General features: G+C 36.1%; 1 protein-coding gene across 1 annotated transcript; it reads left to right on the top strand.

Moving 5' to 3' along the window:
* The first annotated feature begins 1,370 nt into the window (after positions 1–1,370).
* LOC114184872 (TMV resistance protein N-like) lies at positions 1,371–13,694 on the top strand. The gene is made up of 5 exons (XM_028072249.1): positions 1,371–1,969; positions 9,178–10,270; positions 10,356–10,634; positions 10,708–11,730; positions 11,809–13,694. Exons 1-5 carry the CDS (start codon positions 1,500–1,502, stop codon positions 13,384–13,386), a joined length of 4,443 nt encoding a protein of 1,480 aa, XP_027928050.1. The 5' UTR covers positions 1,371–1,499; the 3' UTR covers positions 13,387–13,694.
* The last annotated feature ends 251 nt before the right edge of the window (positions 13,695–13,945 follow it).

Raw genomic sequence — 13,945 nt, 5'->3', positions numbered from 1 at the left:
TGTACAATATTTATGGGCATTTTTGTCTTTAAAAAAAAATAAAGTTGCATTAATGGTTATTAGGTCAAATTTTATTTAATATTACATTTATTTATGTATTTTGTAGGATCCAATGTATATTAATTACCCTAACCAGTGTCCTCATAGCACTGGTTAGCAAGACCTAATTAAATAACAAGACAGATCTCGTAATCTGTTATTTACTGTTTTTTACTGTTTTTTCTCTCTCTTCATTTAATGAATAAAATTGGAAATAAAATTTGTTTTGGAGGTACAAGATAAATGGTTTGGGGTGCAGGGAGACCCCCTAATCAAAAGTGGGCCAATTTTGATGAAGTTGTCAGTAACCCATTAACTAGCATGTAATCTTTTAATTTATTTACTTTTAACATAAATTCAATTTTTATCTCTATAGTTTGCAAATGTATGGTTTTATTTCATCAAAATTGAATTAAATATTTAGTCTCTCAAATTTTTAAAATTAATTTTAATTTATTATTAATATATCATCCATTTTGCTGACAGGAAAACACAATATATTTATAAATGTCAATAACATCAATTATTCATGTACATGATATATTAATGGTAAAGTTTAATTACAAACTGTTAAACATTTTACTCTAACAAATATGTTAACAGCTGAATGAGTATGTCAATGTTTATTTATTTTTAAAAAGTTCTTATTTAATAAAATAAACATTTTTTATTCTTATTTTTGTCTGGTCTTTATTTTAAGATTAAATATTTTTTGGTTATTTTAATAAGACAATTCTACCTACATCTTAATAAGTGATATTTTAAAGCTACTTATATAGAAACCAGTTAATTTAAGTGTAAACAAAGTAACTCAATGAACTAAAATTGTAATTAAAAATTTATAGGGTTAAAGTTTCACAACTAAAAGTAAATTAACTGTTCATTTTTCTAAAATGATTAACAGGGTGTTTCATTTTACTTTATTTAAATTATATGATATTATGATTCATTAAAATTTACGAATAAACTCATGCTTATATGTTCTCTTTATATCGTTGTCTCCTCATATATATCTCTCATTTCATTTTTTTTCTCCCTCTATCTACATTTCTAACTTTTTTTCTACTTTTGTCTATTTCTTCTTCATAACTTATTTTCTGAAATAAGTTTTAAAAAATATCGGAACAAATTCTCTTTTTTTTTTTTTCTCTGCAGTGGACAAGGGAGGTGTAACAATAACAGTATCGTGGCAACCATGCGTGTTATAACGAAGGAGGGTATCTTAATCATTTTGTGTTGTCTGGGGGTGGAGTTAGGAATAGCGTGGTGCAGGAAGAAAATGCCTATAAAGTGTGACTTGTAATTCACTAGTTAGTTGGTTGTTCAACCACTTCAATTAATATCAACGCTTATGAAACTGAGAGCTACAGCGAGTGAGAGTGAGAGTGGAGGAAGAGAGCACACACACATAGAAAGAGTGTGAAGATGCAAACGAAACAGTGATTCCAATTTCCATTGCAATGGCATCGGTGCGTGAAGCTCCGTCGTGGAAATTTCACGTGTTTCTGAGCTTCCGAGGAGAAGACACGCGCAACGGTTTTACGGACCACCTCTACGCTGCGTTTAGGGGACGCGGCTTTGCAGTTTTCAGAGACGACGAAGAACTCGAGAGAGGAGAAGTCATCTCGCACGCGCTTCTGAAGGCGATCGACGAGTCTCTGTGCTCCGTGGTGGTTCTCTCGCCGCACTACGCCTCTTCGCGGTGGTGCTTGGACGAGCTCCTCAGGATACTGGAATCGAGAGCGAATTTCGGTCGCAACGTTCTGCCGATCTTCTACGACGTGGATCCCGCAGACGTAAGGCATCAACGAGGAACTTTCGCCGAAGCTTTTGCGAAGCATGTAGAGAGGTTTGGGAGCGATGAGGTTCGGATGTGGAGACAAGCGTTGAAGGACGTCGCGGCTTTGTCTGGCTGGACCTCTAAGGATAAGTAAGTCTACTTTTGGTTTACTAAGATATGGCTTAATGATTAATTAAAGGACAAAGTCCAGTTTAATTTGGTTTATTACTCTTTACAATTTTACGTTTAATAAAATGCATTACATATCTTCAGTATTAAACTCAAAATTTAAACTAACTAACCAGTAATTTATATTTTTAGAAATCAAAGCCTATTATCAATGGACGATTTAGGTGATATGTTTATAAGAAAATGAGAAAGATAAAATAAATTGACCTTTTTCAATATGTTAAAAGAACTAAGGTTCTTGATTTTTATGAGCTCACTTGACTCGAATAACTAATTCAAAAGATGAATAACACGAGCTGATTTAACTTATAGGAAAAGTTCGATTATTTTACCTTTCTTATTCTTTTTAAACATTTATAAAAAAATTTATTAAAGCAAAGTTTTGAAAATATGTTTATAAAATGCTAATGTTTTAATTCAAATAAACAGGAGATTTTAGGAAATTACTTATGGATACCATAATACCCTAGAAAATGAGAAAGGGAGAGAGATGTGACAAATTTACTAAATTGATGTTGAGTATTTTTTTTTTAAATTGCCGTAAGTTGTGGATATTTTTAACCAATGTGGAGAAACTTGTTATTGAAAAATGGTGCAATTTTTTAATAAATTTTGAAATTGGACTAAGTCATGTGATTTTAGTTCGACTCTCTAAAGAAGAAGTCGAGTCAATTGCAAACCATTTCATTATATTTGACTTGAAGTCATGTTAGCATGACATTACCAAAGAAGTTGTGCTATACAACATATCCAACAAAATTATTTCATACTCAACTTGGCCAACTTTGAAAATCTTTTAAAAAATTGTACTAATTTCATAAGCAAATTACCCATAAAAAGACCTTAAGTTGTGCTTGCATCATGACATCATGAAAAAGTCGTGTTACTTAAATATAATTTTGTTTATGTTTAAGTGAAGTCATGTTTGTGTTCAATTAAACGTGTTTGATGCAGGACTTTGTCTAAGGATTCAAATTTATTTGGTTTAAATCATATTAGGAAATTGATCTTCCTCAAGCAGATTGTTCAAACATTATGATTTTTCTTAGTTACGAAGACAAACTGATTTATCGACATAACTGCTTTTTCTCTATAAAATCAGTTTAAATTAGACATTTAATTTTTTTTTATGTATATTTATATTTTTCTATAAAGATGATAACGTTTTTACTCCACCAGTATAATAAAAGTATTCCTACAATTTCAATTATATCAATATATGGTTGGTTACTGTGACATCCCATTTAATAGATAAATCTAATAAATAAAAAGTCGTGTAATCATAATAAAATAGAGTCAAAGCAGAAGTATATCAGAACTAACCTTTTACAGTTATCCAAAATATACTGAAGAGGAAGACTAAGGCATAAAACACATGCCATAAACATAATTTAAACACAGATTAGTTTAAATTATGTTTATGGCATGTGTTTTATGTCTTAGTCTTTCTCTTGAGTATATTTTGGATGACTGTAAAAGGTTAATTTTGATATACTTCTGCCTTGACTCTATTTTATTATGATTATGCGACTTTTTATTTATTATACTTATCTATTAAATGGGATGTCACATTTTATGGTATCAGAGCATGCTCGTCCTTAGAATGACCTGAGAGTTGTGGGTTTGTCATGTCTCACAGGCTTGAGTATTCAAGTTTAGTCGAGTTTGTCGGTGAAACCAAAAAGTTTTAAGAACAAAAAACGTCTTGATAAAGTAATGAGAGTGCACACTCATGACTAGATCAAAGGTTTTTTCCTTTCTTAATTCTAATGGTTTGGGGAAAAAAAGGTGATAGACAAGGGGTTTGGTTGTTAGTAGATGATGAAATTTTGCTTTGTATGTTCTAGTTTGACTTGTTTGGGCCTCTGTGGTATGTGTTTGATGTCTATGGTGGTAAAGGAATGCAGATTCAAGGTCAACTTGATCTGCTTACTTCACAAGGGTTGGATGAGGCCTCTGAGAGAACTTCTTGCTTGAAAGATAGGAAGTTGTTATATGATGTATATCACTGAGCGAGGAAAGCTAAGTTTTGTGCTAGTAGACTAGGAGAAGACTCTAGAGTTCATATGACCATGTTTGGGCAGAGGAAGCTTTAAGGACATGTTATTGGAATTAGATACTACAAGTTTCCCAAAAGGAGTTGAATCTAGAGGTTACAACAATGGAAGATATCAGTGTATGCAAGAGTAACAACGTTTGAGGAAATCAACTTGGTTCTATATCCCGACAATGTTAAGGTTCAGAGTTATGCAGATGCATACAATGTTAGGAGAAGTGTCATTGGATATAGTCATATATGGCCATATCTAGTGCTTTCTTGGATTGGTGGAAGAGGAACAATTGGTAGATCATAGGTGGCAGAAATAGTGAGATTGTTTGACATCGAGCAAGCTAAGAGATATAAAGAACGTGAGGTGTAAAGAGACGACAAATCTCTATTGGAAGGCTAAGATGGAGCAGAGTTTACGGGTCAGTCAAGTAAAGTGATGTTTCCTTAGTAGAGGGGAAAGTAATTTGTGGATAAGAATGAAGTGGCATAAAGGTTTCATACTAGGTTCAATAGTCAGAAGGAGATGATTGGTCTCTTCAGTTGGTAGTAGGATGTTTCAAGGAAAAGTAGTTTACATGAGTATAACGAATTACCTTGGGCTGAGATAGAGGAATTTAAGTGTTGGAAGAAGAAGCGTACCGTTAAGTTTGATCTTGTGGGAAGGACAAAAACTAGTGGAGGCAAAGTACTCTAAAGAATGAAAGGAGAAGAAAACTCTGAAGTGGTTGAAATGGTGTCTGTGATAGTCGGTGCTGGAGCGGTTAGCGTAGATGATCAAATTGAAAGATACAAGGTATAAAAGTGGTGCTTGAGATGTGCGTTTGGTTTTGTTTGGAATCTTCTACTTCTTGGTGTCGCCAGTATGGTAAAGGAGTCATGGTTGCCTGCAAGAGGGAGTTGGAGTTGAGATGGTGGTTTGCTACAGTTGCAGTCAAGTGAAGTTTACTCGAGTGTGTCACGTGTTTCGTGGTGATCAAAGGATTTAAATTCACAGCCAATTTGAATTATTTCCTTTGCGAGGTTGGGACATAATCTCAAGGGTGAAATGATTGTTTTCTTAATCTCATTCTTAGGAGATGTGATCCCCAACGATTTAGTGTCCTTTGATTCAAAGAGATAAGTCAGTGATGGCAGATTGAGTATCAATCAAGCTAAAAGGTGGGGGCAGAATGTCATGTGAATAAAAAAATTATCTGATAAAGGAAAGCAAAAAAATAGACGCAAAAGATCTTAGTGGTAGAAGAATTTATAAATGTATTCTAAAGTAGATATTAGAATTTTTGTTTTGGAATGGTGAAGTAAGAGAACCAAGTGAAAGGGTCGTTGGAAACATAATGGTATAGACCCAGTATAATCACTGGAATGCCTACAAATTTGGTGGATCTTGAAAGAGAAGTTGTGGTGTGTCAAACCATTCAAGAAGAGTATTGACCAAGGTTGGAGTGACTAGTAGGAGGACATATAATTGTAAAAAGGGTGGATACAATATTGAGAAAACAGAATGCTAAGGCTATCAAAAGGGGAGTTTAAAGAGTTTTGCAAGTTTTATAGAGGTTTTGAGGAAGGTTTCTCAACGATGATTGCTTCCTGTTCATGGCAGGCATGAAAGGATCATCATTTTGAGTAAACAAATAAGTGACCTTCTGTATGGATCAGAGTAGCGCAGCGGGATGGTGGCAAGTGATGCTTATGAATGGTAAGAGGTGCGTGAAAAGAACTATCTTACTCATGACCTAGTGGTTACTACGAAGACCAATTCTTTAAAAACATCAAAGGTTTCGTTCTTGTGAGTATCAGTTAAGAGTGTTCAATCATTCAGAGTTGGAAGTGTAGAGTTGCACTGAGGAAGTTGGACAAGAGAAATAGGAGATGGTTGAGTTATGGTTTCAAGTTAGGGTGCCAACCTAGAAGTAAGGAAGTAAGAATAGGTGCTTAGTCAGAGAAGGGAACTCAAGATCTGGGCTTGACAAGGTAAGAGTAAGAGTTGGTGGAGAATTATAAATGTTTGAGTTAGGAAGAGAAGGTGTGAGGAGATTTCATTAGTCTAGTCACTTGACACAGACAAGTGAGTTTCTAAACAAGGTTGGGAAAAAGACAAATCAGACAATCTTAGTTTGAGGTGTATCGTAGAGTTGCTTGATATAGACCAAACTAGAGATTTGAAGTCAAGAAAAGTTATGGTTCTGAGGTTGTTGTGGAAGGATAGTTACAAGTTAAGGGATCAAAAATGAAGATAGGACGCCAAAATGAATACAGTGGTTGAAACAGTTGAAAGTTTTAAATTGGAAATGGAATAATTTGGTAGTGAACTTTGTTACCTTGGTTGAAACCAGCAAAGGAAGCAAGATGTTATGAGTGTCGTTATGCATAAAAGTGGTCAAGAGTGTTGATGGTGGGGCAGTAGGCCAGAAGTCAAGTGTGATCAAGTCAGTGGAGTGATGCTTAAAGGAGAGAACAAGGTGATGTGGACTGATAACTAACATGTTTTAGTTTGAGACCTGAAGTTATCTGAGATTTTGATAAAAACTTACAAGAGGTAGTGGAGAGCATATGGAAGGTGAGTCAGTATATCAGATACAAGTTGGTTGGTCAGGTATGAAGGAGCATTCCAATTTTAAGGTTGGAGGTTGGGAGTTGCTTTGAGAGTAGTGACTAAATCAATATACATTGTTGAACACATATCGTTTAGCATAGAGGCAAAGTTTCCAGTGACTATAGGTGTTGGAGTTGTTATATCAGTCATGTCTAGGTGGTGGTTGTCAGAGAAAATGAGGAAAACATAGTTTTCTTTCTATCTTATGAGTGAATTTTCGAGGTCAAAAATTTTTGTTGTTGGGTAAGTTGTAAGATTCCCTTTTTCTGATTTAAAAAGGCTTTGGGTTAGGTCTTACTAGAGGGCCCAGGGTCAACCCACTAGGGACCTCCAGAAACCCCCTTCCTAGCCACTAACTCCCAATTTTGTCTCCTTTCCAAAAAAATTGTCCACCTCTTTTCTCCCTTGTCTGAAACAGAAGCTCTGCTAGGGTACAACAATATCCTCTAATGAGTTTATTGAACGTTATCATCTGTGTAAGTAGAACTCTAAACTCATGCTCTCTTTCATTTCTTTTCTGTTTGGAAGCTTCAGTTCCACCTTAACCTCTGCTAGGGTCTCAGTTTTCACCTCTTTTGGTTCTGTTTTCCAGCTCCATAAGCTGTAATCGTGTCGTAGTGCTCTTTTTTTGGGGCTTGTTCTTGGGTTAGCACCTGTCAAGGTAAGGAAAGTTAGAACTCCTTATTTTTCTTCGAAATAGAGTGTACTTATTTTCGTTTTGGAATGTGCTGAGTATGTTTGATTGATGATTGCATTGAACGGGGATGAATTTCATGTTTGGGTATCTATGGGTTAGAGAATTTTAGGTAGTTTAGAATGCAATTGGAATGAGAGATATTGATTGTTGCAATTGTTCAATTTGGTATCATCTATAAACCACTTTGAAATAAGTTTGAGAAGATAAAATTGTTAGATACCAAATTGTGCGGTGGAACAAGTCAAAATCTCACAACCAAAAAGCATATGGTGTGACACATAGATACCCAAACATGAAATTCATCCCCATTCAATGCAATCATCAATCAAACATACTCAGCACATCCCAGAATGAAAATAAGTACACTCTATTTCAAAGAAAAATAAGGAGTTCAAGCTTCCCTTACTTTGACAGGTACTAACCTAAGAACAAGCCCTAAAAGAAAAGCACTACGACACGATTACAGCTTACAGAACTGGAAAACAGAACCAAAGGAAGTGAAAATTGAGACCCTAGCAGAGGTTAAGGTGGAACTGAAGCTTCCAAACAGAAAAAAAAAATGAAAGAGAGCATGAGTTTAGAGTTCTACTTACGCTGATGATAACGTCCAGTAAGCTCAAGGGAGGATATTGTTGTGCTCTAGCATACCTTCTGTTTTAGACAAGGAAAAAAAGAGGTGGACTATTTTTTTGAAAAAGAGACAAATTTGAAAATTAGTGGCTGGAAAGGGAGTTTCTAGAGGTCCCTAGTGGGCTGATCCTGAACCCTTTAATAAGGTCATACCCAAAACCTTTTTAAATCAGAAAAAGGGGGTCTTATAGCTATATTCAAGCATAAAATATATGACTTCACTTACGAATTATTAAACCCTATGGGTCATATGTGTCATCGTTGAGCGGTCCTGTTGTGCGTCTTATGTTTCATATGATGCATGTCTGATTGTTTTTCAGTTTTTTTTTTTTTTTTTTTTTTTTTTTTGCGTTTGTTTTTAAGTTTTGTTCTTTTCGTCTCACCTTTTTTCGTTTCACCTTTTTGTAACATAAGATACATTTCAATCAAATCCTTTTCTCTGTCCATGCGTTCGCTTCTTTTTCTCTTTTCTTCTTTGGAGAGTCTTCCTTTCATCATGAATGCTAAAATACTGTCTTGTAGGAGTAAATGTAAGATGTTATCAGAGCTCTTCTTTTGAAGGGCTATGCTACACATCAGATTTGTTATTTTTGGGTTTCTTTTCTGTTTTTTGACCTTTTTGTTCCTCTTTCTTCATCATGTATGACGATCCAATACAAACTTCAGTACATAGTTTCTTGTGTCTTCACTGAAGTGAAAATCTTGTCACTTCCTTGGTTTCTCCTCTTCTTGATTCAAAGAACTAGCACTCATGGAGCAGGTCCATGATTACTGTCCTGTGAGTGCCAAGAACAATGTGGAATTTGATGATGGGACCGCTGTTCAACATGTGCGAGGAGATACCTCTTATCAAGCCTGGAAATGCTGCAATAATATGATGGTTTCTTTGCTTGTTCATTCGGTTTCTCCCTCCATAAGACAGCACATACAGATAGAGTGGAGGAGATATGGAATGATTTGAAATTAAGATTATTTTTTGAAGGAAATCTCTTAAGAACTTCATGTTTGCAAATGGGAGCCTCATCTTTATATGTCACTCAACTTTTTCATTCTTATTTAATTTGTGACTTTCATCTCATACTTGGATTTCTAGGAATCAAAACATTAATCAAAATACATCCTCATAATCATTTTGTTCCTTTACTTAGTTATAATTCATGTCAATTCCCTTGTTTCAAACCTAATAATTTCTTATGCAGGCGAGAAACAGAACTCATTGAAGAAATTGTTGCAGAGGTGTGGAAAAACTTACAAAGTAAATTGCCATCCTATGATGATGAACTGGTTGGAATTGATTATAGGATAAACAGCATTTATTCACTTTTAAGAACGAATTCACAGGAAGTTCGCTTTATGAGCATATGGGGCATGGGTGGTATTGGAAAGACAACATTAGCCAGGTTTGTCTATAATAAAATCCATGACCAATATGATATCAGTTGCTTTCTTGAGAATGTTAGAGAGGTTTCTAATGAAAGAGACGGTCTGCTTTGCTTACAAAGAAAATTGCTTTCCCATTTAAAAATAAGAAGCATGAGAATTGAAAGTTTGGACCAAGGAAAGGAGACAATACGGAATCTTTTATTCAATAAGAAAGTTCTTCTTGTCCTTGATGATTTAAGTTCTGATATCCAAGTGGAGAATTTAGCTGGGAAGCCAGAATGGTTTGGTCAAGGGAGTAGAGTAATTATAACAACTAGAGATAAGCATCTACTTAAATCACTTCATGTGTGTGAGAACTATGATGTTCAGGTCTTGAATAGTTATGAATCCCTTCAACTTTTTTGCCAAAAAGCGTTCAGAGGAGAAAAGCCTGAAGAAGCTTACTTAGAGTTGTCTAGATCTGTGGTCCAATATGCTGGAGGTGTTCCTTTGGCACTCAAAGTGTTGGGTTCATTTCTCTGTGGAAGAAGTGCTTCCATATGGGAAGACGCTTTGAAAATGTTAAGGAAGGACGCACAAAATGATATTTGCAAGACTCTAAGAATAAGTTATGATGGATTACGAGATAATGAGAAGGCTATATTTCTAGATATTGCTTGTTTTTTCAAAGGAAACACCAAAGATGATGTAACACGAATATTGGAAAATTGTGATTTCAATCCACTGATCGGTATAGAAGTTCTAATTGAAAAATCATTAGTAACTTATGATGGATTGCATTTGGGGATGCACGATTTGCTTCAAGAAATGGGTAGGAATATTGTTCTCCAACAATCTCCTAATGATGCCAGCAAGAGGAGTAGGCTGTGGACACTCAAAGACATTGATCAAGTATTGAGAAATAACAATGTAAGTTCTTTTTTACAAGTATATTCTTGATTTACAAATTGTTTCTCATTACTCCTTGTGTTAATCTTATGTCATGTTTTCTCAGGGAACCGAATCCATTCAAGCTATAGTTTTAAATTTGCCTGAGCCTTATGAAACATGTTGGAATCCGGATGCTTTTTCAAAGATGAGTAATCTAAGATTGCTCATGATATTGAATAAACTGCAACTTCCGCTTGGTCTCAAATGTCTTCCCAGTGGATTAAAAGTTCTTGTGTGGAAGGAATATCCTCTTGAATCCCTGCCAGTTGGAGCCCAACTGGATGAACTCGTTGAGCTTCATATGTGTCAAAGCAAAATAAAACACCTTTGGGGAGGAACAAAGGTAACATTTCCATTCAATATCTGGTTCTTTTGTAATTTATTTTAAGGGCTAATATATATTTATTTATTTCCAGTTTGTGGAAAATTTGAAGATCATCAATTTGAGAAATTGCAATAATCTACACAGAACTCCAGATTTCACTGGAATTCCAAATCTTGAAAAATTGGATCTTGAAGGCTGTGTAAACCTTGTTGAGGTTCATGCATCTCTTGGACTTCTTAAAAAGCTTTCGTACCTGACATTTGAAGATTGCAGAAATCTCAAAATCCTTCCGAGAAAATTGTTATTAGACTCTTTAAATCGTCTAGTTCTTTCAGGCTGCTCCGCAGTTAGAAATCTTCCTGAGTTTGGAGAAAGTATGAAAAGTCTATCCGTGCTTGCTTTAGAGGAGACTTCCATAGCTGAACTACCTGTGTCTGTTGGTCACTTGACAAGTCTTACTAACTTGCTTTTAGAGGGTTGCAAAAATATTGTGCGCCTTCCAAATACCATTTCTAATTTGAAATCTCTCAGAAGGCTCAATATCTCCGGTTGTTCAAAAATTTCTAAACTGCCTGATAATTTGAATGAAAATGAGGCTTTGGAATCTTTAAATGCAAGCGAAACTGCTATTAGGGAAGTGCCTTCATCCATTGTTCTTCTAAAAAATCTCAGACTGCTTTTATTTCGTGGATGCCAAGACCTAGCATCAAACTCATGGAGCTCACTTCTCCCTTTTGAGAAGATTCTCCGGTTTAATAGTCATCCAACAACAAAGAGATTGGTCTTGCCTTCTTTTTCTGGTCTATCCTCATTGAGGAAACTGGACTTGAGTTATTGCAATCTCCATGATGGATCAATTCCTGAAGATCTTGGCTGCTTATCATCATTGGTAACATTAGATCTAAGTGGAAACAATTTTGTATGTTTTCCTGGTTGTATCTCTGAACTTTTGAAGCTAGAAAGACTATTATTGAAGTGCTGCCCGAGGCTGGAGTCATTTCCTAAGCTGCCACCAGAAGTACATTATGTAAATGCAAGTGATTGTGGTTCAATGAAACCTTTATCAGATCCGCAACAGATATGGGGTCATTTGGTCTCATTTGCCTTTGATAAGGTCCGTCAATGCATCTTTCTCTTTATAATACAACCTCATCTCTTGTTAAATTTTAACATGCTGATTTCCTTGTAACAGTTGCAAGATGCCAGTAACTTCAAAACCTTATTGGTAAGTCCAGGAAACGAAATTCCATCATTTTTTTTCTATCAAAAGCATCTCAACCAAGTCCAAGACATAGAATACTTGAAAGAAAACTACATCTGGGCCGACTCTACTGTGTCAATACCGATGGACATAGCTCCACTTCGTCACCGGTATCATAGAAGTGAATGGTGGGGAATTTTGGTTTCCCTAGTTGTAGAAGATGTGGAGTCTTCACCTTCACAGGAATATCGCATTGGTTGGATTTCAAAGGTTCCTAGTCTCAAAAATATTTTGCAGCAGTTGTGTCACAAGACAGAGCAGGGACTCATCTCTGGAATCCAAAATCATAAATATCCTCACCTGTTGATTTTATATATTCCGATTTATAGGGCTCGCTGGTTTTATGTTCATGACAAATTTCAATTAATATTTTACTCTTCCAGTCTCAAGAGCAAATTAGTGATAAAGAAATGTGGATGGCGCATATTATGTAAGGAAGATGCTGAAAACTGGCGCACAAACCTGTCTGAATGCAACACTAATTCCGCCAATCAATGTGTTGCAAATCCAAGGGACGGTCGCTTATCTCCACACTTTTCATCCTGGAGATGGATATCCCGTCTCAAGGTTCCCCAACACTGCAAGACTTTCCTCTTGGCCATCCTCTGTGATCGCTTGCCCGCTAATGAAAGGTGCTCATTCTGCTGCTTGGAAGGGACTGTCATCCATGTTTTACGAGACTGTACCAGAGCTACTGCAATCTGGGTTCAAATGGTTCCTCCTGAGGTGTGTGATGAGTTTTTTTCAACATCTCTTCATGACTGGATGCACAGGTTCCTTCTGAAGCTCTGGTTTCCCGACAGGGACTATTATGCTGACTGTTTGAGGTTTACCATCACGATCTGGCTACTTTGGAAGGATAGAAATAGTTCCATCTTCAAGCGAAATTCTCCAACTCCAACAGATAATGATGGATTGTATTCTCTGATTCAGTCTCTAGTAAAAGAATATGCAATTCTTTTGCATCTGAAAGGGGAAGAGGGTACTTCTGCTGCGAATTCTCTCTCCCAGAACTCACGTCTAAAACTTTTTGTGAAACTGAACGTGGATGGCTGTTGTAATGGCAATCCTGGAAATGCTGGTTATGGGGGTCTCTTTCGTGACGTAGAGGGGAAGTGGCTTGGTGGGTTCTATGGATCTCTTGGCCTTGCAACGAATGTGAGAGCTGAGCTTTATGCCATTTGTCAGGGTTTGATCGCAGCTTGGGATTTGGGTTACAGAACCATGCTGGTTGAAACTGACTCATTAGAAGCAATAAATCTCATTAAGGAAGCCAATATTGAGGATTGTGCCTACAGTGGCTTGCTTGCTGACATACGTTCCCTCATGCAAAGAAATTGGTCCTTGGACTTGATCCATTCTCTTAGACAAGATAATGCATGTGCAAACATGTTATCAAAGCTGGGAGCTGAGCAGCATGAGGTCTATTGCTTCCTGGCTCATCCACCTCAGCAGCTTCAACCGGCATTGGTGGCTGATGCCCTGCAAGTTCAACTTCCTTGCCTCTAGTTCCTTCTTGCTCTTTCACCTTATTCTTGGGATGAATTACAAATTGGTGTGTGAGTGGATCTATTATTTGCTTTTTTCGTTTAATTAACCGACGTAGGAGTCGAGGTGCCGATAGTTATATCACAGGTGAGTATATCTTAGCTGGGAATTCTACCTATCTGTGGGTCAATGATGAAATGGTATAACCTTTTTCTCAGGCTTACTCGAGTATTGAATTGGAAAATGAGGCAATTAATAAACTTCATTCCTTCATATGTTTATGAATATTTAAGGTTTATAATATTTTTCGTGTTCAGATATTTTTTAAATCCAAGCATTCATATTCTTCAAGAGTGATGTTTGCAACTATTTATAGGTCTAAGTATGGTATTAGAAGGCTCTTAGAACCATTTTTAGGTGTAAATATGGTTAACAATGACCTCTTACGAGTATTAAGCTTTGCGGGACAAAGCATTACGTTTATGAAGGAGATGAGGCATATGAAGATGGAGATGGAGGTTTATGAGGATGGTGATGAGCGGGTGATCATGGAAGAAGATAAGAGTAAAAATGACTTTTA

Source organism: Vigna unguiculata, chromosome 1 (genome assembly GCF_004118075.2).
Source record: "Vigna unguiculata cultivar IT97K-499-35 chromosome 1, ASM411807v1, whole genome shotgun sequence".
Classification (NCBI taxonomy): domain Eukaryota; kingdom Viridiplantae; phylum Streptophyta; class Magnoliopsida; order Fabales; family Fabaceae; genus Vigna; species Vigna unguiculata.
Note: the sequence above shows the minus strand (reverse complement) of the source record. Positions and strands in the feature narration are given on the sequence as shown.